The following is a 26,693-nucleotide window of genomic DNA, read 5'->3' as shown; positions in this document are numbered from 1 at the left end:
ACCCCTCCCCTCACAGAGACACCCCATAACCCTCCCCCACACAGCCCTTCCCCTCACACTGACACCCCCATGGACCCTCCCCCTCACAGAGACACCCCAGAACCCTTCCCCTCACAGCCCCTCCCCCTCACACTGACACCCCCATTGACCCTCCCCCTCACAGAGACACCCCAGAACCCCCCCCTCACAGCCCCTCCCCCTTACACTGACACCCCCATGGACCCTCCCCCTCACAGAGACACCCCAGAACCCTCCCCCTCACAGCCCCTCCCCCTCACACTGACACCCCCATTGACCCTCCCCCTCACAGAGACACCCCAGAACCCCCCCCTCACAGCCCCTCCCCCTTACACTGACACCCCCATGGACCCTCCCCCTCACAGAGACACCCCAGAACCCTCCCCCTCACAGCCCCTCCCCCTCACACTGACACCCCCATTGACCCTCCCCCTCACAGAGACACCCCAGAACCCTCCCCCTCACAGCCCCTCCCCCTCACACTGACACCCCCATTGACCCTCCCCCTCACAGAGACACCCCAGAACCCTCCCCCTCACAGCCCCTCCCCCTCACACTGACACCCCCATTGACCCTCCCCCTCACAGAGACACCCCAGAACCCTCCCCCTCACAGCCCCTCCCCCTCACACTGACACCCCCATTGACCCTCCCCCTCACAGAGACACCCCAGAACCCTCCCCCTCACAGCCCCTCCCCCTCACACTGACACCCCATTGACCCTCCCCCTCACAGAGACACCCCAGAACCCTCCCCCTCACAGCCCCTCCCCCTCACACTGACACCCCCATTGACCCTCCCCCTCACAGAGACACCCCAGAACCCTCCCCCTCACAGCCCCTCCCCCTCACACTGACACCCCCATTGACCCTCCCCCTCACAGAGACACCCCAGAACCCTCCCCCTCACAGCCCCTCCCCCTCACACTGACACCCCCATTGACCCTCCCCCTCACAGAGACACCCCAGAACCCTCCCCCTCACAGCCCCTCCCCCTCACACTGACACCCCATTGACCCTCCCCCTCACAGAGACACCCCAGAACCCTCCCCCTCACAGCCCCTCCCCCTCACACTGACACCCCCATTGACCCTCCCCCTCACAGAGACACCCCAGAACCCTCCCCCTCACAGCCCCTCCCCCTCACACTGACACCCCATTGACCCTCCCCCTCACAGAGACACCCCATAACCCTCCCGCTCACAGCCCCTCCCCCTCACACTGACACCCCCATGGACCCTCCCCCTCACAGGGACCAGTGCAGCGGCTGTGGGGCTGCCGGTGGGACCCGCGGGGGCGGGGACCGGGGCTGGTCCCGTCCCCATGCAGCGCGGCTGCAGCCCGGGGTGGAGCTGCGGGGCTCGGCCCAGGAAGGGGCTGGAGCAGCCGGGGCGGAAGCAGGGAAAACAAAGCACAGAAACAAGGGGGGGGCAGCTCCGGGCGGTGCAATACAAGCCGCTGCTCCCCCGGGGATCCGTGTGTGTGCTGGGGGGGGCATTAACCCCTCCCTGCCCGGCGGGGGGGGACTTTCTCCAGCGGGGAGCCGCCCCCTGGGGCAGCCCCGGAGCCAGAGGCTGCAGGTGAGTGACAGAAATGCTGGGGGGAGGGGGGGGCAGGAAAGTGTCTCTCTTTGCAAAGAGCTGGGGGGGGGGTCTTCAGATCCCACAGCCCCCGGGGCTCAGCTCCGGTCAGGGGCCAAAGGGAGGGAGGTGGCGGGGAGGGAAGTGATGAAAAAGAAGCCGGAGGTGGTGGAGGACCCAGTGCTGCTGATTGGAGAGGGAAGGAGTGTGTGTGTGGGGGGGGGGCACCCCCTTTTTCTGGCCCAGCTTGTGCTGGGGAGAGAGACAAGCTGGACCCAGAGCTGGGCTTCAGGCCTATATGTGTGTATGGACCAGTCCTAGGCAAGCCCTTCTCTCCCCTTCTCTTTAATGTGGAGATAAAATCCCTTCAGATCCGGGGGGGGGGTGTGTTTCTCTCCTATTCAGGGGTCGGCAACGTGTCCGCACATTGTCCGTGGTACAAATGTTGAGGCTCGTGTGCGGGGGGGAAGGGAACTCACCAGCAGCTTCCCCACAAGCGGCTCTCCCATCCCTGAGACCTCCGTGACATTGGGGGGCCCATAGCTGACCAGCCGCCACACGTGGTGGGGGACCCCTCCCAGCTCCCAGCCTGCAAGGTGGCAGCCCCCCACCCTAGCTCCCAGCCCCACAGGGTGGTGGGTCCCCTCAACTTCCAGCCGTTGTCGGGGGTGGAGGCAGTGTGCAGGCAGTGTGCTGGACCCTTCTCCATCTCCAGCTTGTCAGGGTTGTTTTTAGTCAATGTCAGGGACAGGTCACAGCTTCCGTGAATTTTTGTTAATTGACTGTGACCTGACCCTGACGTTGACTAAAAATATTCATGACAAAATCGTAGCCTTAATAATGGTACTAACACTTCCCTATCTTTACTGGCAATATCTCGCCTGATGCATCCTCCGACTGCATTTGCCTTTTTCATGCCTACCTCACATTGGTGGCTCACAGTCACCCTGTGATCAACCAATACAATCAGGTCTTTCTCCTCCTCTGTTGCTTCCGTCTGATACGTCCCCAGCTTATAACAAAAAACTCTTGTTAGTCCCTACGTGCATGACCTTGCACGTTGCACTATTAAATTTCATCCCATTTCCAGTTTTCAAGGTCATCCAGGTCTTGTGTGATATTCCAGTCCTCCTCTGTACTGGCAGTCCCTCCCAGCTTTGTGTCATCTGCAAGTTCTGTTAACGCACTCCCACTTTTTGTCCCAAGGTCATAGGCTCTGACTCTGGGTGCTCTGGGGCTGGCCAGCCCCCCCAGTCAGTTGAGGCAGGAAGAGGTGGGCGAGGTGGGGTCTTGGGGGAAGGGGTGGAGTGGGGGCAGGACCTGGGGCGGAGCAAAGTCGAGCACACACCCCCGGGAACTCAAAAAGTTGGCGCCTCTGGCCAAGGTCACTAATAAAAATGTGGAATAAGATTGGTCCCAAGATCGATCCCTGAGGAACTCCACTAGTAACCTCCCTCCAGCCTGACGACTCACCATTCACTATGACCCTTTGTAGTCTCCCCTTTAAGCAGGTCCTTATCCACCTTTCAATTCTCATATTAATCCCCATCTCCTCCATTTTAATGAATAGTTTCCCATGTGGAACTGTAGCAAATGCCTTACTGGCATCCAGGTATATTAGATCAACTGTATTTCCTTTGTCTAAAAAATCAGTGACCTTCTCCAAGAAGGAGATCAGTTTGGTCTGGCATGATCTATCTAGAGTGACCAGATGTCCCGAGTTTTGGGTCTTTTTCTTATATAGGCTCCTATTACCCCCCACCCCTTGTCCTGATTTTTCACACTTGCTGTCTGGTCACCCTAGATCAGGGATCAGCAACCTTTCAGAAGTGGGGTGCCGAGTCTTCATTTATTCACTCTAATTTAAGGTTTCTCGTGCCAGTCATACATTTTAACATTTTTAGAAGGTCTCTTTCTATATGTCTATAATATATAACTAAACTATTGTTGTATGTAAAGTAAATAAAGTTTTTAAAATGTTTAAGAAGCTTCATTTAAAATTAAATTAAAATGCAGAGCCCCCCAGACCGTTGGCCAGGACCCGGGCAGTGTGAGTGCCACTGAAAATCAACTCGTGCCATAGGTTGCCCTAGATCTATCTTTCATAAAACCATGTTGTATTTTATCCCAATTACCACTTACCTCCATGTCCTTATCTACTTTCTCTCTCAAAATTTATTCCAAGACCTTGCATACAATGGAGGTCAAACTCACAGGCCTGAAGTTTCCTGGATCACTTTCCCTCCCCCGACCCCTTTCTTAAAAATAGGGACTATATTAGCAATTCTCCAGTCATAGGATACAACCCTCAAGTTTACAGTCCTGGTGAGAGGGGTCGGGTCTGTTCTGTAATAAAGTGACCAAGCATTTTCCCAGCGTAGAATCATAGAAATGTCGGGCTGGAATGAACCTCGAGAGGTCACTTAGTCCAGCCCCCTGCACTGAGGTGGGATCAAGGAAAACTAGACCATCCCTGCATGTGTGTGTCCAACCTGCTCTTAAAAACCACCAATGGTGAGGATTTCACAGTCTCCCTTGATAACCTATTCCAGTACCGAACTAGCCTTTTTTGCAACAGTCATATGTTCGACCTAGATTTAATTTGTGATCCACCATAACCCCCAGAGCCTTTTCAGGCTCGTCAGTTGTGTTCCCCATTTTGTAGTTGCGCATTTGCAGCAGTTTCCACTTCTCTTTACTGAATTGCATCATGTTGATTTCAGACCAATTCTACAATGTGTCAACATGGTTTTGAATTCTAATCCTGCCCCCCAAAGAACTCCCAGCCCCTCCCAGCATGGTGTTAGCTGCAATTTTTATAAGTATCCAATCCATTGTCCAAGTCATTCATGAAAATTTTGAATGGTACCAGACCCAGCACTGACCCCTGTGGAGCCCCACTAGATATGACCTCCCCGTTTGACAGTGAACCATCAATAATTACTCTGTGAGTATGGTCTTCCAACAAATGGTGCACCCATCTTAACATAAGAACGTAAGAACGGCCCTACTGGGTCAGACCAAAGGTCCATCCAGCCCAGTATCCCATCTTCCGACAGTGGCCAATGCCAGGTGCCCCAGAGGGAGTGAACCTAACAGATAATGATCAAGTGATCTCTCTCCTGCCGTCCATCTCCACGCTCTGACACACAGAGGCTAAGGACACCATTCCTTACCCATCCTGGCTAATAGGCATTAATGGACTTAACTTCCATGAATGTATCCAGTTCTCTTTTAAACCCTGTTATACTCCTAGTCTTCACAACCTCCTCAGGCAAGGAGTTCCACAGGTTGAGTGTGCACTGTGTGAAGAAGAACTTCCTTTTATTTGTTTTAAACCTGCTGCCCATTAATTTCATTTGGTGGCCCCTAGTTCTTGTATTATGGGAATAAGTAAATAACTTTTTCTTATCTACTTTCTCCACATCACTCATGATTTTATATACCTCTATCATATCCCCCCTTAGACTCCTCTTTTCCAAGCTGAAAAGACCTAGTCTCTTTAATCTCTCCTCATATGGGGTCCGTTCCAAACCCCTAATCATTTTAGTTGCCCTTCTCTGAACCTTTTCTAGTGCCAGTATAAGAATGGCCCTACTGGGTCCATCTAGCCCAGTATCCTGTCTACCAACAGTGGCCAATGCCAGGTGTCCCAGAGGGAATGAACAAAACAGGTAATGATCAAGTGATCCATCCCCTGTTGCTCATTCCCAGCCTCTGGCAAACAGAGGCTAGGGACACCATCCCTGCCCATCCTGGCTAATACCCATTGATGAACCTATCCGCCATGAATTTATCTAGTTCTTTTTTGAACCTTGTTATGGTCTTGGTCTTCACAACATCCTCCGGCAAGGAGTTCCACAGGTTGACTGTGTGTTGTGTGAAGAAATACTTCTTATCTTATCGATCTTATCGTAATTTCATCTAGACCATTTTCCTAGTATACTTATTAGAATGTCATGTGGGACTGTATCAAAAGACTTTACTAAAATCAAGATATATCGCATCTACAGCATCCCTCTTATCCATGAGGTCAATAACCCTATCAGAGAAGGAAAAATGGTGTTCTTGACAAATAAATGCTCATTATAGTTTGTCATCCTACTATCATTTAAGTGCTTACAAATTGATTTGTTCCAGTATCATTCCAGGTATCGAAGTAAGGCTTGATGGTCTTTATTTCTCCACATCCTCTTTCTTCCCCTTTTTGAAGATAGATACATAGGTCCTTTGGGACCTCACCTGTCCTCCATAAGTTCTTGAAGATAATTGCTAATGGTTCTGAGATTGCTTCAGCTAAGAATACCCTAGGATGAATTTCATCAAGCCCTGCTGGCTTGAATACATCTAACTTCCTTAAGTATTTTTAAATCAGTTCTTTCCCTATTCTGGTTTCTGTTCCCTCTCCCTCATTGTTTATAATTGTTTTAAGTATCTGGTTACAATTAATCTTTTTAGTGAAGGCTAAACAATTGGCATTAAACACCTCAGTCTTCTTGATGCCATCTGTTATTCGCTCTCCTTCCCTACTAAGTAGAGGACCTACACTTTCTTTCACTGTTCTCTTGCTCTGAGAACCCTTATCTTATTGCCTTTTATGTCCCTCACTAGTGGTATGTCTACACACAGACTGTTAGAGGATGTTGTGAAGGCCAAGACAAGAACAGGGTTCAAAAAAGAACTAGGTAAGTTCATGGAGGACAGGTCAATCAGTGGCTATTAGCCAGAATGGGCAGGGATGGGGTCCCTATCCTCTGTTTGCCAGCTGGGAATGGGCGACAGGGAATGGATCACTGGATGATTCCCTGTTCTGTTCATTCCCTCTGGGGCACCTGGCATTGACCACTGTCGGTAGACAGGATACTGGGCTAGATGGACCTTTGGTCTGACCCAGTGCGGCTGTTCTTATGTTATGGCAGCCATTTATCCCCTTCCCCCACACTGCCTCCCACCCGCCGGCGGCCCTGCCGATCAGCTCCCCCCTACCCCAGCATCTCCCGCCCACTGCAGGTCAGCTGTTTTGCGGCATGCAGGAGGCGCTGGGAGGGAGGAAGGAGAGCAGGGCATGGGGTGTGCTCGGAGGGAGGGAGGGAGTGGAACTGGGTGGGGAAGAGGCGGGGGTGGGGAAGAGGCAGGGCAGGGGTGGCGAATTGGGGGAACAGGTGGGGTGAGGTCAGGGCCTGAGGGTGAGCTGGGGGTTGAGCAGTCCGGGGGAAAGTTGAAAGCCGGCAGAGTCTAGAACGTCTGTCTTCGGGGAAAGAACCTGGGGGGAATCGTGCTATGAAATCATAGAATCATAGAAGATCAGGATTGGAAGAGACCTCAGGAGGTCATCTAGTCCAACCCCCTGCTCAAAGCAGGACCAATCCCCAACTAAATCATCCCAGCCAGGGCTTTGTCAAGCCGGGCCTTAAACACCTCTAAGGAAGGAGATTCCACCACCTCCCTAGGTAACCCATTCCAGTGCTTCACCACCCTCTTAGTGAAATAGTGTTTCCTAATATCCAACCTAAACCTCCCCCACTGCAACTTGAGACCATTACTCCTTGTTCTGTCATCTGCCACCACCGAGAACAGCTGAGCTCCATCCTCTTTGGAACCCCCTTTCAGGTAGTTGAAGGCTGCTATCAAATCCCCCCTCATTCTTCTCTTCTGCAGACTAAACAATCCCAGTTCCCTCAGTCTCTCCTCATAAGTCATGTGCCCCAGCCCCCTGATTATTTTCGTTGCCCTCCACTGGACTCTCTCCAATTTGTCCACATCCCTTCTGTAGTGGGGGGACCAAAACTGGATGCAAAACTCCAGGTGTGGCCTCACCAGCGCCGAATAGAGGGGAATAATCACTTCCCTCGATCTGCTGGCAATGCTCCTAATGCAGCCCAATATGCCCTTGGCCTTCTTGGCAACAAGGGCACACTGCTGACTCGTATCCAGCTTCTCTTCTGCTGTAATCCCCAGGTCCTTTTCTGTAAAACTGCTGCTTAGCCACTCAGTCCCCAGCCTGTAGCAGTGCATGGGATTCTTCCTTCCTAAGTGCACGACTCTGCACTTGTCCTTGTTGCACCTCATCAGATTGAACTAAATGAACTAAGGCCTGTTCTGAAATCTCTCCAGTTGCCCTTATTGCCCTGGCAGGCTGCAGAATAACATCCATGTTTTCTTTCAGTTCATCCCAGCCTCCCGTGGGACAGGGAAGGGAAATGGCTGCAGTGGAGCCCGTCCAGGTAGGGATTACGGGGGAGTTGCTGGTGGGTTGTTTTTGGAGGGAGAGGGGCAATAGACAGCTAGGAGGTGGGAGCTTCTGAGGAGTTTGGTCTGGAGGTGGGAGAGAGGGAGGGGGACAGGGTGTGACAAACCTGCTGGAACTTAGGGTCTAGATTCTAGGGACAGACCCATGGGGATTGAGGGAGGAAATGGCACTATTGTGGAACAGGAAACAAACCTTCTGAACAGGGCTAGGAAACTGTATGACAATCCCAGTGCTGGAGCCATGACCCTTCTAGTCAGAGGTTGCTATGAAGGGGGCACCCACCAGTGAGGCCTGGGGGAGATGCCACCCCTCCATATACCCAGCTGCTGTTATTGAGGGAGGTGTTGGGATTCCTACTGGGGGCTGGCCCTTGACATGCCTGGGGGCTACATCTGCTGTATCAGCCTCTGGCTAGTAGCTGTGTGTGGAATGTGAAGACCCCTGCCCCCCTCTCTCTGCTGGATGTTCTGTGAGACCCCAAGCCTTCCTTCTTCCGACCTGACTCATAAGAAGGCTTGCAAGTAAAACAGACCCATCCACAGTCAATGTCCTGGTTAATGGGAACCATCAAGATTTCAAACCACCATTAATGGCCCACACTTTGCATAATTACAATAGGCCCTCAGAGTTATATTTCATATTTCTAGTTTCAGATACAAGAAAGAAACAATCATACAAATAGGATGACCACACTCAGTAGATTATAAGCTTTGTAATGGTACCTTTTGCATGAAGCATATCCCAGTTACATCATATTCACACTCATTGGCATATTTTCATAACATCATATGGAGTGCAACGTCACAGAGGGGTGATGGTCTCTCTCACTGTTTCTCCCCTCACCCCGATGCCTCCTGGCATCTCTGAGCAAGGTGAGGGTGAGTGTGGCGGGTTCCCCCCGGGGTGCCACCTGGAACTGGGGTACCACTGAGCTCCCCTAACCCACCAGCCTGGGCTCCCCTTTACACTGTACTTCTGTGACAAGCTGCAAAGCCCTCTCTACGCTGCACTTTCACCAGCATTCACACAGGTAGGGACACACCCAGGTGCAGTTACATGCAGGCAGCCTTTCTCCCCACCTCACCAGGCCACCCTCACTTCTGCGCTGCTGCCTTCAGAGCTGGGCGACCAGAGAGGGCCCAGTTCTGAAGGCAGCCGTGCAGAATGAAGGGTGGCAATACCACGCCATCCTTACTTCTGCGCTGCTGCTGCTGGCAGCGGTGCTGCCTTCAGAGCCGGGCTCCTGGCCAGCAGCCGCCGCTCTCCGGCCACCCAGCTCTGAAGGCAGCGTCGCCGTCAGCAGCAGCGCAGAAGTAAGGGTGGCAATACCCTACAATAACATTGTGATCCCCCTCCCCCAACCCTTTTGGGGTCAGGACCCCGACAGTTACATCACTATGACACTTCAGATTTAAAGATCTGAAATCATGAAATTGACAATTTTTAAAATCCCTATGATGACCAAAATGGACGGTGAATTTGGTAGGGCCCTAGGTGTGAATCTGAAGGTGGAAGACAATTTGGGTGAAAGTGACCTTGAAATGGCAGATGTCATGACTTTAAGGAAAGGAAGGAATGAAAGCAGAATAAGGACAATGGACTTCCAAAAAGCAGAGTTCAACGCACCTAGAGAGCTGGTGGGTAAGGCCCCATGTGTAGAAATCGAAGGGAAAAAGGTGTTTAGGAGAGTTGGCAGTTCCTCAAAGAGAAAATATTCAAGGAGCAACAGGTAGGGTTGCCAACTGTCTAGTCACACAAACCCAAATTATATCATATTAATATCCCTATGGAGTGCAGGGTCACAGTGGGATTCTGCTGCCTGCCTGTCTCCCTGAGTGACCGTGTGATTGACCCTCCTCCCCGGTGAATAATGGGGCTGTCAGTGGGGCAGCAGGTACTGAGTGTGGGTCTCTTTCTCTTTCAGGGGCCGGTGACCTTTGAGGAGGTGGCTGTGTATTTCACCAGGGAAGAGTGGACTCTGCTGGACCCCGCTCAGAGAGCCCTCTACAGAGACGTCATGCAGGAGAACTATGAGAATGTGACCTCGCTGGGTAAGGATTCCCGTCCCCTCGGTTCTTAGAAGGGGAAATGAAGAGTTAAGGTTCACCACATCCTGCGATGTAACCTTAACTCTGCCCTGTTTCAGCAACGCCCCAACATGCCAGTGATACACACACACCAGCGCTGTGCCCTGCCCTGCCCCAGGACACTCTGGGAACAGAGCCCAGGAGCAGAACAGCACAAAGTCTAACGTCTTCTCTTGGCTAAGGCAAAACGTTGATTCAGGTCTGGCATAAAGAAGAGAAGCTGCCTGCCCCTGGCCAGCCCTCAAAACGCTGAGCCGCACAAACCATCCGAGACTTATAAAATGTTACCACCCTGGATCCTTGTGCCGAGGATTCCTTCTGAGTCATCGCCTTCACTAACCCTTCACTGAGCCCTGGAGACCCCTAGCGCGTCTGTCACCAGAGTGCTGCTGATCCCCGTGGCAAGGTCACACCCTTGTGCACTGACACAACCTACAAACTCAGCACTGACATGAGGCAGACTCAGTCCCTCAGGGGTCACCTGCACCTCTCTGCATACCACGGTCACAGCTCTGCCAGGCTGCTCCAACTGCTCCCTCCACCATCCGATTACAGCTGCAGCTGGCCCAGGGCACACAGCTACGGGGCAGGCAGATAAATGCTGGTGTTCCTGTCTGTGGAAAACACAAACCACGGCATGTTCTCTTAGTCCTTCCTCGTATCTATTATAGTTTCATAGACTATCAGGCCACTAGCCTTACATCCTGCATAATACAGGCTGTAGAAATTCATCCAGTTACTGCAGTGTTGAGATGAATATCTTGTGTTGGACTAAATCATCTTCCCGAAAGGCGTCTGTCACGGAGTCCCCGGGCGATGCTCTGGAACTGCTCCCTACGAAGCCAGGCAGGACTCTGGGGGAGCCTCCTCTCTCCAAGCAGACTGTCTCCAGGGCAAGCAGCTTCCACCTTCCTGGGTCTGACCTCGGAGCATTCAGCCTCCCCTGCCCCTCCGTGCGCTTCCCACAGCGAGTCACCCGGGCGGGTTCCAGGGGCAGCCAGAGGGTCCTGCCCCCCAACTCCGCAGTCAGACGTGACTCACAGCCAGCCGGGAAAACTGAAGGTTTATTAGACAACAGGAACACGGTCTAAAACAGAGCTTGTAGGTACAGAGACCAGGACCCTTGAGTCAGGTCCATCTTGGGGCCAGGGAGGCCAGACCCCGTCTGGGCCCCTCTCCATTTCCCCAGCCAGCTCCAAACTGAAACTCTCCAGCCCCTCCTCTGCCTTTGTCTCTTTCCTGGACCAGGAGGTCACCTGATCCCTTTGTTCTCCAACACCTTCAATTGGCACCTTGCAGGGGAGGGGCCCAGGCCATCAGTTGCCAGGAGACGGGATGTCGGCCATTCTCTGAGCAGACAGCATCACACTGGCCCTCTACGGCTCTGCACCAATCACACCCCCTTATCCCACCACCTAGATACTTAAGAAATGCATAGGGGAAACTGAGGCACCCCTACAGTATTCAGAGAAACCATTAAGAACATTCTCACTTCATCACAGCATCCAGGCTTGATTTGCATACTTCAAGAGATGGAAAGTTGTCCACTTCTATTGGTATTTCGTTAGACTTTGCACCACTTTCCCAGATCTATTGCCAGTGGCTATTGCCAGCTTCAGAGCTAGAGGGTAAGGGCAAAAGTAAGAGAGCTTTGTCGGGGTGGTATGTGTGTAAACTCTTTGTTTCATTCCTTCATTTCCTCGTTTTAAGTTTAGCCACCATCCACGTGCTGGAAGGGCACGAGGCAGCACTGGGCCACCATAACTTTGCTTTAATGTCATTTTTGGGCATTTAATTTCCTTGTTTTTAATGGATTTTTTTGTTGTATAACTGTCTGTACACTCGAGCTTTGATGGCATCCTTATGTCCGGTAGGGATGTGATTTTTTTTTTTCTACCCAGCTAACTGACAGAGCAATGTTGGCAAAACTTTTCCGTCGCGAGCAGGCCAAATGCTACATGTGGATGTTCGAACACTTCAAAATATTGCTCTTAGCTCAGAAATGTTTGGTATCAGGGCAAAGTGTCCAAGAATGCAGGATGCGAGAAAAATCCGCAACACGCACTGTGTGAAAGTTAACAGTGGTAGGGCTCAGATCCGATGGCCACAGCATGTCCTCCTGAGGCAACCACTGTGAGAGCAGACTGCTGGGAACCCCCTTGTTACCCACAAAAAATTAGGGCAACCCTCTTATACCCTATCGAGGGCTCAAGGCATGACCCGGTCAATTTAGGTACTCCCACCCTTTCCCTACCGAGGGCTCGGGGTCTAAAGCACCTACCTTTACCCATGGGGCTCAGGGAAAACCTGGTCAATTTAAGTACCCATCCCTCCCCACGGGGCTTGGGGCTCTACGGGTCTGCAGAACCTTTTCCCAGTGAAAGAACCTTAGACAATTATGCTCTAAACATTTATTTATTAGCAACACACACAGAATCCATGTGCCAAGCAAATCTCTTACGCTCACTGTCAGGGCCGGCTCCAGGCACCAGTGGAGCAAGCACGTGACTGGGGCGGCACATGCTAAGGGGCGGCATTCTGCTTTGCTTTTTTTTTTGTGCTTCAGCAGTTCGGGCGGCAGTTTTGCTTGGGGCGGCAAAAATGGTAGAGCCGGCCCTGCTCATTGTGATGGGTCTCTCCCTCCTCCCCCACGAGTGCAGCCTGGAACTGTGGTACAGCTGAGCCCTCTGTCATGCCAATCTGGGTTCCCTCTTGCACTGTGAGGTTGTGACAAACTGCAAAGCCCTCCAAGCTCACACTTCCACCGACACCCACCGGCAATGTATTCATTGAATGCTCTGTCAGCCATTGCACTAGTGTAGACGCGATAAAATCGATCCCTGATCGCTCTGCCGTCGACTCCGGAAATTCACCGTGGCGAGAGGCGGAAGCAGAGTCGACGGGGGAGTGGCAGCGGTCGACTCGCCGCCGTCCTCACAGCCAGGTAAGTCGACCTAAAATACGCAACTTCAGCTACGCTATTCATGTAGCTGAAGTTGCGTATCTTAGGTCGACCCCCCCCCTCCCCCCCGTAGTGTAGACCTAGCTTATCAAATAGTGTCTCACCCTGTTAGATAGTACAAGCAGTTCATCAAGCTTCCATACACAGGCTAGAAATCCCCCTACCCTGTGACCAGCACTTCCCAGTTTAGTCTTCGATCCTCAGGTGTTTCCAGGAGTTTCTTGTGTGGGGAGTGAGGCCAAGAGATGATGTCACTCCCCCCTTTTATATCTTTTTCCAACTTGCTGGGAAGCTCTTTTGCTGTGACCTGGGTCAAACAGTTCCCATGGTGTAGTGTTAGTAGAGGTTTTTAAGGCCTGGCTTGACAGAGCCCTGGCTGGGATGATTTAGTTGGGGATTGGTCCTGCTTTGAGCAGGGATTGGACTAGATGACTTCCTGAGGTCCCTTCCAACCCTGATATTCTATGATTGATTCTATCTCTCAGAGGTTTCTATGGTACCCAGTTCCTGGGGTAATCCTTATGAGTGTTTGTATTTCCTCAATAGGCCATCAACATTGTGTGGCCTTTTTATTGTTGTACCTGAAAGGCTGCTTGTGGGTGTTGCCAACCTCACATGTTTCAGTAGCGCATACATAGCCAAACTTTATAACTTCATATGCAATGAGAGCACAGACAACGTAACAGGCTATTTATGTTCAACAGATTAAGACTTTAGAATGATACCTCACAAGGCATATTTTTGTACAAAACATGTCATAGTTATATCACCATGGTGAATATGGGGTGCAGAGTGTCTCTTTGGGGGGCAGAGTCCCAATATACAGACAAATTTCACCAAATGGCCAATCAAGATCCTCTCATCTGGGGGTGCCGGTGCTGCCTTTGCACGCCACGCAAGGTCAGTGATTTAGTAGGGGATTGGTCCTGCTTTGAGCAGGGGGTTGGACCTCCTGAGGTCCCTTCCAACCCTGATAGTCTATGATTCTAGCAGCTTGATGTTAAATTGCCATCCAGAGATGGTTCCCAAAGAGCATTGTTTTATTGTTACATTATATAGCTACCTCCTTTAACTTCACTAAACCTATCACATTATTCAATACCCCTAGGTAACAAAATTTAACCAGTCATGCACTGGCACCTATATCGTCTCCTCTCTGCTCATCTCTTTTTCCATTCTATCTCTCGTGCCCAAATTGTAACTTTTTTGTGACCTTCTTTGTCTGTGCAGATGGTCACCATAGATTTGCTGGTCAGAGCTTATCTAATCTATTTTACCAGTTCTTGGGGCCTTTCTGTTTCCTCCCTAAACTCCCCACTGAACTGGGTGTCTCTACTTTACAACCCTTGGTGTTATAACTCTTGTTAGGGGAATTCCCGAAATGGGGGCACCTTAGCAGCAGCAGGGCATTTTTTCCCTTCATTTTAGTGGGGAAATCCCTAAGTTTCACCCCAGGCTGGTTTAGTATGGGGGTGAGTTAAGTCCCAAGCCTACACTCCAGCTGTTAACGGGGCCTTAGGGTTGCTGCACACATGCACTTCACTCTCTTTTACCCGTCCGTTTGGCACATGCTGATCTGAAGTCCCAAACTTTTCAATACTGCTTCCTCATAGAGGCTCTGGGTGCCATGGAGCAGCTGAAATAAATGACAAGGGATGGAGATTAGTCAGGTTTCAGAGTGGTAGCCGTGTTAGTCTGTATCAGCAAAAAACAACGAGGAGTCCTTGTGGCACCTTAGAGACTAACAAATTTATTTGGGCATAAGCTTTCATGGGCTAAAACCCACTTCATCAGATGCATGGAGTGGAACACACAGTAGCAGGTATACATACACAGCACATGAAAAGTTGGGAGTTGCCTTACCAAGTGGGGGGTCAGTGCTAACGAGCCAATTCAATTAAGGTGGAAGTGGGCTATTCTCAACAGTTGACAAGAAGGGGTGGAAATCACTTTTGTAGTGCTAATGAGGCCAATGTAATCAAGGTGGCCCATTTCAAACAGTTAACAAGAAGGTGCGAGTATCGGCAAGGGGAAATTAGTTTTTGTAGTGAGCCATCCACTCCCAGTCTTTATTCAGATCTATGACATCATATTCCAGCAATGCCCCTCTGCCATGTACATTGGCCAAACCAGACAGTCTCTACGCAAAAGAATAAATGGACACAAATCTGACATCAGGAATTATAACATTCAAAAACTAGTAGGAGAACACTTCAGTCTCCCTGGACACTCAATAACAGACTTAAAAGTGGCAATTCTTCAACAAAAAAATCTTCAAAAACAAGACTCCAACGAGAAACAGCAGAACTGGAATTAATTTGCAAACTGGACACCATCAAATTGGGCCTGAATAAGGACTGGGAGTGGCTGGGTCACTGCAGAAACCCTGTTCTTGCCAGGTTCTGTGATGTCTCTTCACAGTCTGACTTTTACTAACTTTGCTTTATATGAGCAGGGCTTTACCACTACTTTAGCTCAGGCCCCAGGTCTCACACCAGGCCTCTGATACAGGATACTACCCTGTCCTTGGTCCCCTTCTGTTCTTCCTCTACACCTAATCTCTGGGTAATCTCATCCACAAACACAAATACAACTGGTGACTCACAGATCTACCTCTCTACTCCAGACCCATCTCCTTCTGTCCAAACTAAAATCCCTGCCGGTCTCTCTAACCTCTCCTTTGGAATGTCTGTCCATCAGCTCAAACTCAGCAGTTAGAATGGCTAAAACAGAGCTCTTAATATTCCCCCCCCCCCCCCAGCCATCCCACTATCTCTTTTTTCTCTTTCGTTGTGGAAAGCATCACTGTCCTGCCTGTCGCGCAGGCCCGTATCTTTGACACTGACCCCTCTCCATGTTCTCATGATATGTCTACATCTTGGATTTTCTTTCTGCTGAATGTCCCTAAACTATGGCTGGTCCTACCCATCCACAGAGCTGAAATTCTTGTTCAGGGCACTCATCATCTCCTGCCTCAGTTACTGCAACATCGTTTACTCTGACCTTGACAAACGCAAATGCAGAGGAAAACACCTATAAAGCTACCGCATATGTGACCTACGAGGAAAGGTTGAAAGAACCGGGAATGTTTAATCTTGAGAAAAGACCTGATAATGGTCCTCAAGTATGTTAAAAACTGTTATAAAGGGGACAGTGATCAATTGTTCTCCACTTCCACTGGGTTAGGACAAGGAGTAATTGGCTTGATGTGCAGCAAGGGAGGTTTGGGTTGGCTAGTAGGAAAAACTTTTCAACTATAAGAGTAATTAAGTACTGGAATAGGTTACCAAGTTCATAGAATCATAGAAGATCAGGGTTGGAAGGGACCTCAGGAGGTATCTAGTCCAATCCCCTGCTCAAAGCAGGGCCAATCCCAACTAAATTATCCCAGCCAGGGCTTTGTCAAGCCTGACCTTAAAAACCTCTAAGGAAGGAGATTCCACCACCTCCCTAGGGAACCTATTCCTGTGCTTCACTGCCCTCCTAGTGAAAAAGTTTTTCCTAATATCCAACCTAAACCTCCCCCACTGCAACTTGAGACCATTGCTCCTTGTTCTGTCATCTGCCACCACTGAGAACAGCCGAGCTCCATCCTCTTTGGAACCCCCCTTCAGGTAGTTGAAGGCTGCTATCAAATCCCCCCTCATTCTTCTCTTCTGCAGACTAAATAATACCAGTTCTCTCAGCCTCTCCTCATATGTCATGTGCTACAGCCCCCTCATCATTTTTGTTGCCCTCCGCTGGACTCTCCAATTTGTCCACATCCTTCTTGTAGTGTGGGGCCCAAAACTGGACACAGTACTCCAGATGTGGCCTCACCAGTACCGAATAGAGGAGAATAATTACTTCCCTCAATCTGCTGGCAATGCTCCTATTAATGCAGGACAATAACGACCAGCAAATTATGAGTTTGCAAATGATCCCTCCCAAGGCGTACTTTGTACACAGATTTTTACAATAGTGTGTCGGGTGTGAATCCAGGGGTGTGTTCGGTCACAGCCTCGCTGCTAAGAGGTGAGGAAATCCATATCCTTCTTGCTCATTGTTTGCTATGTGTCAGTGTCTGCGTCATTGGAGCTACCAGTGCGTTCTCAAAAGCGCCACTGATATGGAACCTAAGGAACAGACAGAATAGACCCATGTCTATGTCTCTTCACCTGCTCTGAGAGGAAACAGCCCTTTTCGAACCACGAGGGACCAATGCAGCACATTGGGGAAAATGAGGCACAAGCTCTTTTTGTATCTCGATCACCAGGGCCCCCCCTGGTTGTTTAGAAGGCTTCCTGCTTCTGATTTACTTAAAACACATTTTGTTATTACCTTTGGAGTTTTTGGCTAGCCGTTCTTCAGACTCCTCTTTGGCTTTTCTTATTACATTTTTACACTTCATTTGGCAGTGTTTTTGCTCCTTTCTATTTACCTCACTAGGATTTGACTTCCACTTTTTAAAAGATGGCTTTTTATCTCTCACTGCTTCTTTTACATGGTTGTTAAGCCGTGGTGGCTCTTTTTTAGTTCTTTTACTGTGTTTCTTAATTTGGGGAGATGGATGGCAGGAGAGAGATCACTTGATCATTACCTGTTAGGTTCATTCCCTCTGGGGCACCTGGCATTGGCCACTGTCGGTAGACAGGATACTGGGCTGGATGGACCTTTGGTCTGACCCAGTATGGCCGCTCTTATGTTCTTATGTTCAGGATTCATAAAAATATTACAAAAATCCCCCCTTTGTCACAGCCCCATTAAACTAAACCACATGATTCCGACCGTAAACACCCCAATAGCCCCGTCCCCATGCAGTGTTCCTCAATATGACAGAGCTGCACCATTTCTGAGTTCTATGTTCCTCCCAGCCACAACACAACCCCTTCCCTGACCCAAGTGTGTGTGTGTGTCCCTGGCGATGTCATGGGTTGGTAGTGAGACTTCTTGAAACTCCCTCCCCATCTGCAGCAGCCACAAACCCTCTTCCCAGCAGGCTCCTTGAGTCCGTCCCTCCAGAAGTCACGTGGCCTGATTCTTACTTTTCACATTTTCCTTTTCTAGGGGAATTAGTCTGTTTGGTCCTAAATTCTCCAGCCTTCCATGTTCACCCCCCACCACCACGCCCATTACACCTGATTTGCTAGATTCCGTTGCCTCAAAATGTGCTCTCCTGACATCTACTGCTCCTGACAGCCTGCATTCAGTATCATCCCCGCTCCCTCCTATTCCTCGCTACGCTGCACCCCACCAGCCCACGCTCGCCCGACCCGGCTTCCCTAGCGCTCTCCTTCTCTCTGGGCCCCTGAGATCAGCAAGAAGCATTTGCAGGGGACCTTCGCTCTCCGGGACACGGAGTTACCATCGCTGTGTTCTAGGAGCCCCTTTGACTGCATTCCTGACGGAGGTGGGGGTAGCTAAATCGCCCATAAAAAGTGGGTCCTGCACATCTGAGCATAGGCGCCGACTCTGTGGGTGCTCCGGGGCTGGAGCACCCAGGGGAAAAAATTAGTGGGTGCTCAGCAGGCCAGCGGATCAGCTTCTCTCCCTCCCTGCCAGCCCTCCCGCCCACCACAATCAGCTGTGCAGCGGCGTGCAGGAGGCGCTGGGGCGGAAGGGGAGGAGCAAGGCAGGAAGAGGCGGGGGAGGGGGTGGGGCGTGGGTGGGGGCTTAGGGGAAGGGGTGGGGTGGGGGCAGGGCCTGGGGCGGAGCGGGGTGAAACACCCCCCCGAGAGCGTGGGACGTTGGTGCCTCTGCCTCTGAGCACCTGCGGGGCTGCCCTGGGATTTTATCCCCAGCCCATTTTAAAGCAATAAAATAATGACACTTTTTTTTTGGTGACAAATGAATTCCCCTGATCTTCCTGAGCAGGGTTCCCAGTATCCAGACCTGATGTGAGCTCCCAGCTGGAACGAGGGGAAGAGCCATTGGTCCCAGATCTCCAGGGCTCGGAGGACAGAGAGAGCATCTGCACGGGTGAGGAATCATTAAACAAACTCAAAAACTGCCCGTGCCTGAAGGAAACAGCTGGGATTCCCTACAGAGACCTTGGAAGCTCTCCATGTCCAGCAGGTGTCATATGCTCACAGCCAATACCACTCCTGGCTTCCCACCCATCCTGACTGACACCTCGCAGTAGCTCCCTCCCTGACCTCCCTTCTCCCATGAGTTTTTGGGTGGGATGTGGAGGCAGAATCGATCCTCTCCTGAATCCCTGTGGGGAAAAGTTTAGGGAAATTCAGTTCCTGATTTTTTCTGTCTGTCTGTCTCTCCAGCACAGACTTTGGTTTGCTCTCTCTTTTCCATTCCTGTTTCTGAGGTTTCCCTCTATCCCAGCAGGTGATGGGACGGTGAGTGAGACGAGGGAGCAGAATTCTAAAGAGGAAGATACTGAACAAGTGGAACTGCACAGGGCATCATCACAAAGAGCCAAAGGGAATGTGCCTGGGAATTGTGAGCAGGGAGAAGGTTATGGGCATCAGCAGAGACCAGAGCAGCAGCCGGGAAACCAGACAGAGGAAAAAGTGGGTAAATCCATTAATTGTTGGGAAACTCACAAAGATGTCAAGGGAACCCCAGCCCAGCAGAGAATCCTCAGGGGAAAGAGAAACAACCCAGGCACTGAGTGTGGGGAAAACATCAGTAGATGCTCAGACCTTATTAACCATGAGAGAATCCAGACGGGAGAGAAACCCTATGAATGCTGTGAGTGTGGGAAAAACTTCACTCAGAGCTCAGCCTTCGTTACACATCAGAGAATTCACACGGGAGAAAGACCCTATGAATGCTGTGAGTGTGGGAAACGCTTTGCTCAGAGTTCAGCCCTTCTGATACATCAGAGAATCCACACAGGGGAGCGACCCTATGGATGCTGTGAGTGCGGGAAAAACTTCACGAACAGCTCAGCCCTTATTACGCATCAGAGAATCCACACGGGGGAGAGACCGTATGAATGCAGTGAGTGCGGGAAAAGCTTCACTCAGAGCTCAAACCTTACTATCCATGAGAGAATCCACAGGGGAGAGAGACCATATGAATGCTGTGAGTGCGGGAAAAACTTCCCTCGGAGCTCAGCCCTTATAAGACATCAGAGAATCCATGCGGGGGAGAGACCGTACGAATGCAGTGAATGTGGGAAAACGTTCACTGAAAGCTCAGACCTTCTTATACATCAGAGAGTCCACACAGGAGAAAGACCCTATAAATGCAGTGACTGTGGGAAAACCTTCACTAAGAGATCAGTCCTTGTTACGCATCAGAGGATCCACACAGGAGAGAGACCCTATGAATGCTGTGAGTGCGGGAAAACCTTCACTCAGAGCTCAGCGCTTATTGCACATCAGAGAATACACAGAGGGGAGAAACCCTACGGATGCTGTGAGTGCGGGAAAAGCTTCACTGACAAATCAGCCCTGATTGCCCATCAGAGAATCCACAGCGGAGAGAGACCCTATGAATGCAGTGAGTGCGGGAAAAACTTCGCACGTAACTCAGCCCTGGTTACGCATCAGAGAATCCACACAGGTGAGAGGCCCTATGAATGCAGTGAGTGTAGGAAAAACTTCCATCAGAGCTCAGCCCTTACTTATCATCAGAGAATCTGCCAGGGCAATAAGCCATAATTAAGACCTTGTCTATGGTTGTCGAAAGATTTTTTTTTTCTTGAATACTTTTGCTAATTCCCATCTAGTGACCTCCAAGGCTGTTTGCACCATTTGCTTCACGGTGGTCCCTCAGGGGAGTTGCCAACTTCTGCCTTTTGCAGCTAGGCCTTCTTTGGGTGAAGCTCAAGGTCCTTTCTAACAATAATGGGATTGTACGTCCTGCCTGCCAGGAATGTCCTTCAGACACAGATGGGGGAAACTGGGGTTATCTCAGCTAGCTTCATTGAGGTAAAATATTCATTTCCACTGTGATTTTTCGAGGCGTGAGCTACCTCAGCTATTCTTGACCCATGTCTAGATGCCCAGGTTATAGGGAATGTTTCCTCATGACCTGACCTAATCTCTGTCATTTTCCTAATCTCAACAAACCTTTATATCACATTTATACTCCTCCTCCCACTGCAAAGCAATTGTTAAAGTCACCGAGTCCCTTTTTTGGGGACCGATGGTCTCATTTCCAGTTGTTGTCACGTTGCTCTGAGCTGGGATGAATAGCAGTGATGTTTGGTACCCTTATCCTCATTTAAAATGTATTTAACTATAACAAGGAGCCTGGGCAGAGGGGAACGTGTCAATTCAGCTTCTGTGGTGCTGAAGGAGATGGGGGGATTCCCATCAGAGTTACTCTCTGTCCGAGCCATGTAAAATTTATCTTTTCCACCTTCAAACTCTCCACCTCCCAAAGGGTCACGTGATGACATGTTCTCAGCTCACTTGGCCTGGGAGTCGCTCTTTGATTTCCTTGATCCTAAATCAGACTCATGAGGACTGGAGGGAAAGTGTCCCAGACCCGGACGAGGAATCCAAATGTATCCAAAACACAGTTTGATGCTTATGAGTTTAAATGCCGGTCTCTGTCCTTTTGCAAAGCAGCTTCTGGGCTTTTTCCTTCTGAGTATGGATTGTTTGCAGATTAGAAGTTTTGCTGTCTCTCCCCCCCCCCCCCCCCCCCACTATGATAATGCTAAAACTTTGCTAAATAACATGACTCAATAAAAGGAGACAGTGCTGAACAAAACACATTTGAACACAATGTGAACCCGTTGTCCTGACTGTGAGTCATCAGATACAATCTGCTCTGGAATTTTACTTTATATAAAACGGAAAGCGTCTTATTCCTCTCAGTGTTGTGGATTTTTCTCCCTTTCCTAAAGACCGTTTGGTTACATAGTTTTGTTTGAGGGAATGCAGCTCAGATTTATTGGGGACTTTGCGACAAATGGCTATCTGGCAAAAATAGTCATTTATTTTATTCTTGCTTTTCCGCCACCCCTCCATGGTGACCGTTCGGTCAACTATGGAGATTCTAATGCAGTTCGGTCAACATGGGAGAATAATCCAAGAATACTCCAATAGGACATACTACCAAGGAAACATTTGTGTTTTTAATTCTCCACTATGAAATGCTAAACAACAACCCACTCCAAATTCTACACCTGACTGAAGGAACTGCATGCAATCACAGTATTGTTCAGCTCGTTAGGCCTATATTATCTCAGGTGACCCCAGAAGAAAGTACCACCATATGTGGCTTGGAGTTTTGCAATATGCTCACGCAGTTGGTTCCCAAAGACGTTATGAGCCAGGGCTTACAGGAGGTTACTCCTGCAGATCTCTCCTAGCTAAGATTTTGATTGGTGAAATGTCTGTAACGATGCTGGTTCTGGCGGGACCCAACTGAGAGTGCCAGTTCAGGACACATTGCTCAAACAGGGCAGTTACAGCCCAAGGCTGGGGTTTTCCCACCTCTAAGGCAAACCAAACCAGCCAGACTAAGAGGACTTCGGTCTTACCCCCTGGCTAACCACAAGTCACACAAGCAATTCCCTTAGACACTCCAGTTTCCCAGGATCACCACCAGTGCCACTCGTTATGGGGACAAATGGTTATGAAAACCAATACCCCAATAAAAGAAAAAGGTTCTCCTGATCCCAAAGGACCAAGCCCCAGACCCAGGTCAATATACAAATCAGATCTTACCCACAAATCACGCTGTTGCCAATCCTTCAGAATCTAAAATCTAAAGGTTTATCCATAAAAGGAAAAAGATATCGCTGAGAGCTAGAACTGGTTAAATGGAATCAATTACATACAGCAATGGCAAAGTTCTTGGTTCAGGCTTGTAGCAGCGATGGAATAAACTGCAGGTTCAAATCAAGTCTCTGGAACATCCCCAGCTGGGATAGGTCATCAGTCCTTTGTGTAGAGCTTCAGTTTGTAGCAAAGTCCCTCCAGAGGTAAGAAGCAGGATTGAAGACAAGATGGAGATGAGGCATCAGCCTTTTATAGTCTTTTCCAGATGTAAAAACACCTCTTTGTCCTTACTATGGAAAATTACAGCAAAATGGAGTCTGGAGTCACATGGACCAGTCCCTGTATACTTAGCTGAGTTACAAGGCATATCTGCCTTCTCTCAATGGGTCAGTTGTGTAGCCAATGGTCCTTAATGGGCCATCAATCAGGCTAGGCAGAGCTGACACCAACTTGTCTGGGGCGTCACCCAGCAGCATAGCACGTGTTTGAAATACAAACAGTATAGAGCCAATACTTATAACTTTAAATACAAAAATGATATATGCATATAGACAGCATAATCATAACCAGCAAACCATAACCTTGTCTTAGACACCCTATTTGACCCCCTTTATACAAGATTTGGTGCCACTACCGGACTTTGGTTGCAGCCATGTTCTATATGGTCCCAGTTCAAATCAATAACGTGACAATGTCCCTAACATGCGGAGGAAATAGAAGTAGTGTTTGTGTTGAACTAATCCTTTGCAGGTGCTGCGAAGGAGTAGAAAATGAAATCCGTGTTGAACATGAGAAAGATGAAGAAAAATCACTATTTTTTAACAGAAACTCCGCCTGGTGCAGCTTACAGAGATTCTGATTCAGGTCTGTGTCTGGTTCCTAACAGAGACCTGTGCCACCAGAGAGATCGACGCCTAGGCTCCTGTGCAGCGAATGGATAGAGATCGGCACTGCGGCTCCCGTACAGCGAATGGGGAAGAAATTGGCACCTTGGAATGGGATCCACAAACCCTGTCGTGCTAGGTGGCTTCTCACCTAAGCTAGCCAGGGGAGAGGCCCATGACAGGGAAATGCTAAGCCCAAACCTCAGACAGAGAGCGGTGGATCTCTGCTGCTGAGCACCAGACTTGGGAACCAGCCGGATTAGGTGCCTACGTCATTTCTTCCGAGAATGGGGGAGGCACTTGCCTCATTCCACCCCCAGCATCCAGGGGAGGAGGCAGGCATGGTGGCACCCACCATATCACGGTTAGCCCAGTGGGCAGAGTAATCGGTCCCAAACTTTTCCCTAGGGCAACCCACCAACCCAGCTGCAGTTTGACTTTTTGGGGACCCGCCATTATCCCTTCTCCCCTTCCCAGCTGATTCCTTGCCCTGCTCCCTTGAACCACCCTGGTGCTCTCCCTCCCCATCGCCTCTCCGCCCCCAGCCTCTCCCTCCTCTCCCCTGACAGTCGTTGGGGTTTAGGGCCACAAGGGAGCAGCAGATCATCTGGGGCTGACCTCATGTATAGGAGAGGCCAGAGAACAGAAGGGGCACCAGTGGCTGACGCCCGTGCAGTGGCAGAGACACGCTGATGCTGATGTACCCTTGTTGCCAAGGCATTTGAGATTCGTTGTCCCAAATCAGAGGGAAGTGGAAATGAATGAGGAATTTTATATCCCCCAGTTGATAAACGAGGTAGAGGGGTGAAAGTTGAGTGGAACGCCATCTACATTTTTGGGAATTAGAGAGAAAATGGGGGAAAAAACTTGCAAGGACTTTATCTCAACCAATAATCAAGAATTTGACAAAACAGCAACATCGGAGAAGATCTGATGTTAATACACCTCTACCTCAATATAACACGAATTCAGATATAACACGATAAAGCAGTGCTCGGGGAGGGGGGGCTGCGCACTCCGGCGGATCAAAGCAAGTTCAATATAATGCAGTTTCACCTATAACGCAGTAAGATGTTTTGGCTCCCGAGGACAGCGTTATATCGCGGTAGAGGTGTATATCATTAGATGGGAAAATCTCAGGGGATAATAGATCAGTTACAGATAATTAGAGAAAAACGGGGCCATTTTTTAAAGGATGCTATGTCACTATTTTAGAATGAAGGCGTAAGCGGGGGTGAAAACCTATATATTTGTTCACAGAGAAAAACACCAATATCAATGTTCGGTAATTTGAGAGACAGACGGGAGACATTATATAGACATGATCAATAAACAACAGAAGGGGATGGTTCCCTCTTGGCTGACAATCACACGGCAGCAAGGAGCCCTGGGCAATGCTGCTTTAACAGGGGATGGGATGAGGGTGAATGCAGCCAGTGGGAAGCGGGAGAGCCTGGGGGGTCTGGGACCATGACTAGCCGCTGGTGGCAGGAGGGGGCTGGGTTGGGCTGGGGTAGGGACGAAGCAGGAAGCAGTTGGGAGACGGTAATCTGGGGCTGGGCCGTCTCCATGGGGGGACGGACACGCTTCTCCCTTTCTGTCTTGTGCCCTTTCCATGCCTTGTTGCTGGCAGAGAATGGCCACCCAATCCCCACCCCAGAGGCAGGCGCATCTCAGGGTCCTCTTATTCTGCACCCACTAACCCCCTGCCCATTCGGGGAATGGCTGAGGGCATCGAGTTCCCCCCAACACAAGAATGATTTGCTGCAGATAAAATGGGTGGGAAAACATCCCAAATCGGAGGCGATTTTAAACTGAGATTCGAGAATTAGAGAGAAAATGGGGGCAAAACCTGAGCATAACAGATAAAAAAGCAATACTGTGAGAGAAAAGGGGGGAAACTGACGAGAATTTTATAGCCATACTTGATAATTACAGAGAAAGGGGGAAGACTGTCAGGGTGCAGGGGCAGCACTGCAGAATGACCGCCTGCCATTGTCCCTGCGGTGACACAAATCTGACATCAGGAATCAAAATACTCAAAAACCAGTGGGAGAACACTTTAACCTGTCTGGTCATTCAATGACAGACCTGCGGGTGGCTATATTACAACAGAAAAGCTACAAAAACAGACTCCAACGAGAGACTGCTGAGCTGGAATTGATATGCAAACTAGACACAATCAACTCCGGTTTGAATAAGGACTGGGAATGGCTGAGCCATTACAAACATTGACTCTATCTCCCCTTGTAAGTATGCTCACACTTCTTATCAAACTGTCTGTACTGGGCTAGCTTGATTATCACTTCAAAAGTTTTTTTCTCTTACTTAATTGGCCTCTCAGAGTTGGTAAGACAACTCCCACTTGTTCATGCTCTCTGTATGTGTGTATATATATCTCCTCAATATATGTTCCATTCTATATGCATCCGAAGAAGTGGGCTGTAGTCCACGAAAGCTTATGCTCTAATAAATGTGTTCGTCTCTAAGGTGCCACAAGTACTCCTGTTCTTTTTGCGGATACAGACTAACACGGCTTCTACTCTGAAACGTGAGCTGGCACGCCACAAACTGTGTTCAAATGACACTTAAAACTTTCCCCGTTTTTTTCCCCACCTCTAATTGTGTAGTGAGTGGCAGTACCCCAGTGTGGCCATTTATTCTGGTCCCACTTGCCTGTGGGATTCTGTCCTTTGCCTAGGTAAGGGGACGGTTGGCCCCTTACTGAAACTTAGTGGGGTTTCTGGTTCGCTCTCTCCCAGTACCAAAAGAAAGGGGAAGGGTGGATGAGAAATGAGGACCCTGAGTCTGACAGTCCCCAGGGCCAATGAGGAGAGGCCAATGGCCCAGGTTAGCCTGATTGACAGGGCAGGCAGGTCAATGAGGGAATCAGGAGGCCGGGGGGGCGGGACCCGTCCTCTGTGTGAGATGGAGCTTCTTGGGCCGGAGTAGGGCTGAGTTAAGGAGAGAGCAGCAAGCGGAACCAGAGAAGCAGCCCGAGGGGGCTGGAGGCAGAGCAGCAGCAGTGCTGAGGCCGAGTGGAGCTGGGGCTGGAGCCGTCCGGAGCCGGATGCAGATGTGGTGAGCACCTGGGGAGAGCGAGGGGGACCCTGTGCAGAAGGCCCAGCGCAGGGAGATGCCCCCCAGCCAAGCCAGACTTGGAGAGGGATCGTAACCCCAGTGGGGCGGGGCGTGACGCTGGGAAGAAGGGTCCTGCTACCCTGAGCGTGAAGC

The 26,693-nt window shown here is 50.1% G+C and overlaps 1 protein-coding gene across 5 annotated transcripts; it reads left to right on the top strand.

Annotated features, from left to right (window-relative positions):
• Nucleotides 1–1,329: 1,329 nt before the first annotated feature.
• LOC128823002 (zinc finger protein 436-like) lies at nucleotides 1,330–25,848 on the top strand. Of its 5 annotated transcripts, none has more exons than XM_054004989.1 (6): nucleotides 1,330–1,596; nucleotides 7,763–7,820; nucleotides 9,771–9,897; nucleotides 18,749–18,853; nucleotides 19,214–20,401; nucleotides 23,462–25,848. In XM_054004989.1, the coding sequence occupies exons 1-6, from the start codon at nucleotides 1,340–1,342 to the stop codon at nucleotides 23,491–23,493; spliced, it is 1,767 nt and encodes a 588-aa protein (XP_053860964.1). In that variant the 5' UTR covers nucleotides 1,330–1,339; the 3' UTR covers nucleotides 23,494–25,848. The 5 variants fall into 5 exon arrangements, with proteins under 5 accessions (XP_053860964.1, XP_053860966.1, XP_053860963.1 ...); XM_054004991.1 differs by lacking the exon at nucleotides 23,462–25,848 and adding an exon at nucleotides 23,326–23,404; XM_054004992.1 differs by lacking the exon at nucleotides 23,462–25,848 and adding an exon at nucleotides 6,208–6,281 and having other exon boundaries at nucleotides 1,512–1,596; nucleotides 19,214–21,487.
• Nucleotides 25,849–26,693: the final 845 nt, after the last annotated feature.

Source organism: Malaclemys terrapin, chromosome 15 (genome assembly GCF_027887155.1).
Source record: "Malaclemys terrapin pileata isolate rMalTer1 chromosome 15, rMalTer1.hap1, whole genome shotgun sequence".
Taxonomy (NCBI): Eukaryota; Metazoa; Chordata; order Testudines; family Emydidae; genus Malaclemys; species Malaclemys terrapin.
Note: the sequence above shows the minus strand (reverse complement) of the source record. Positions and strands in the feature narration are given on the sequence as shown.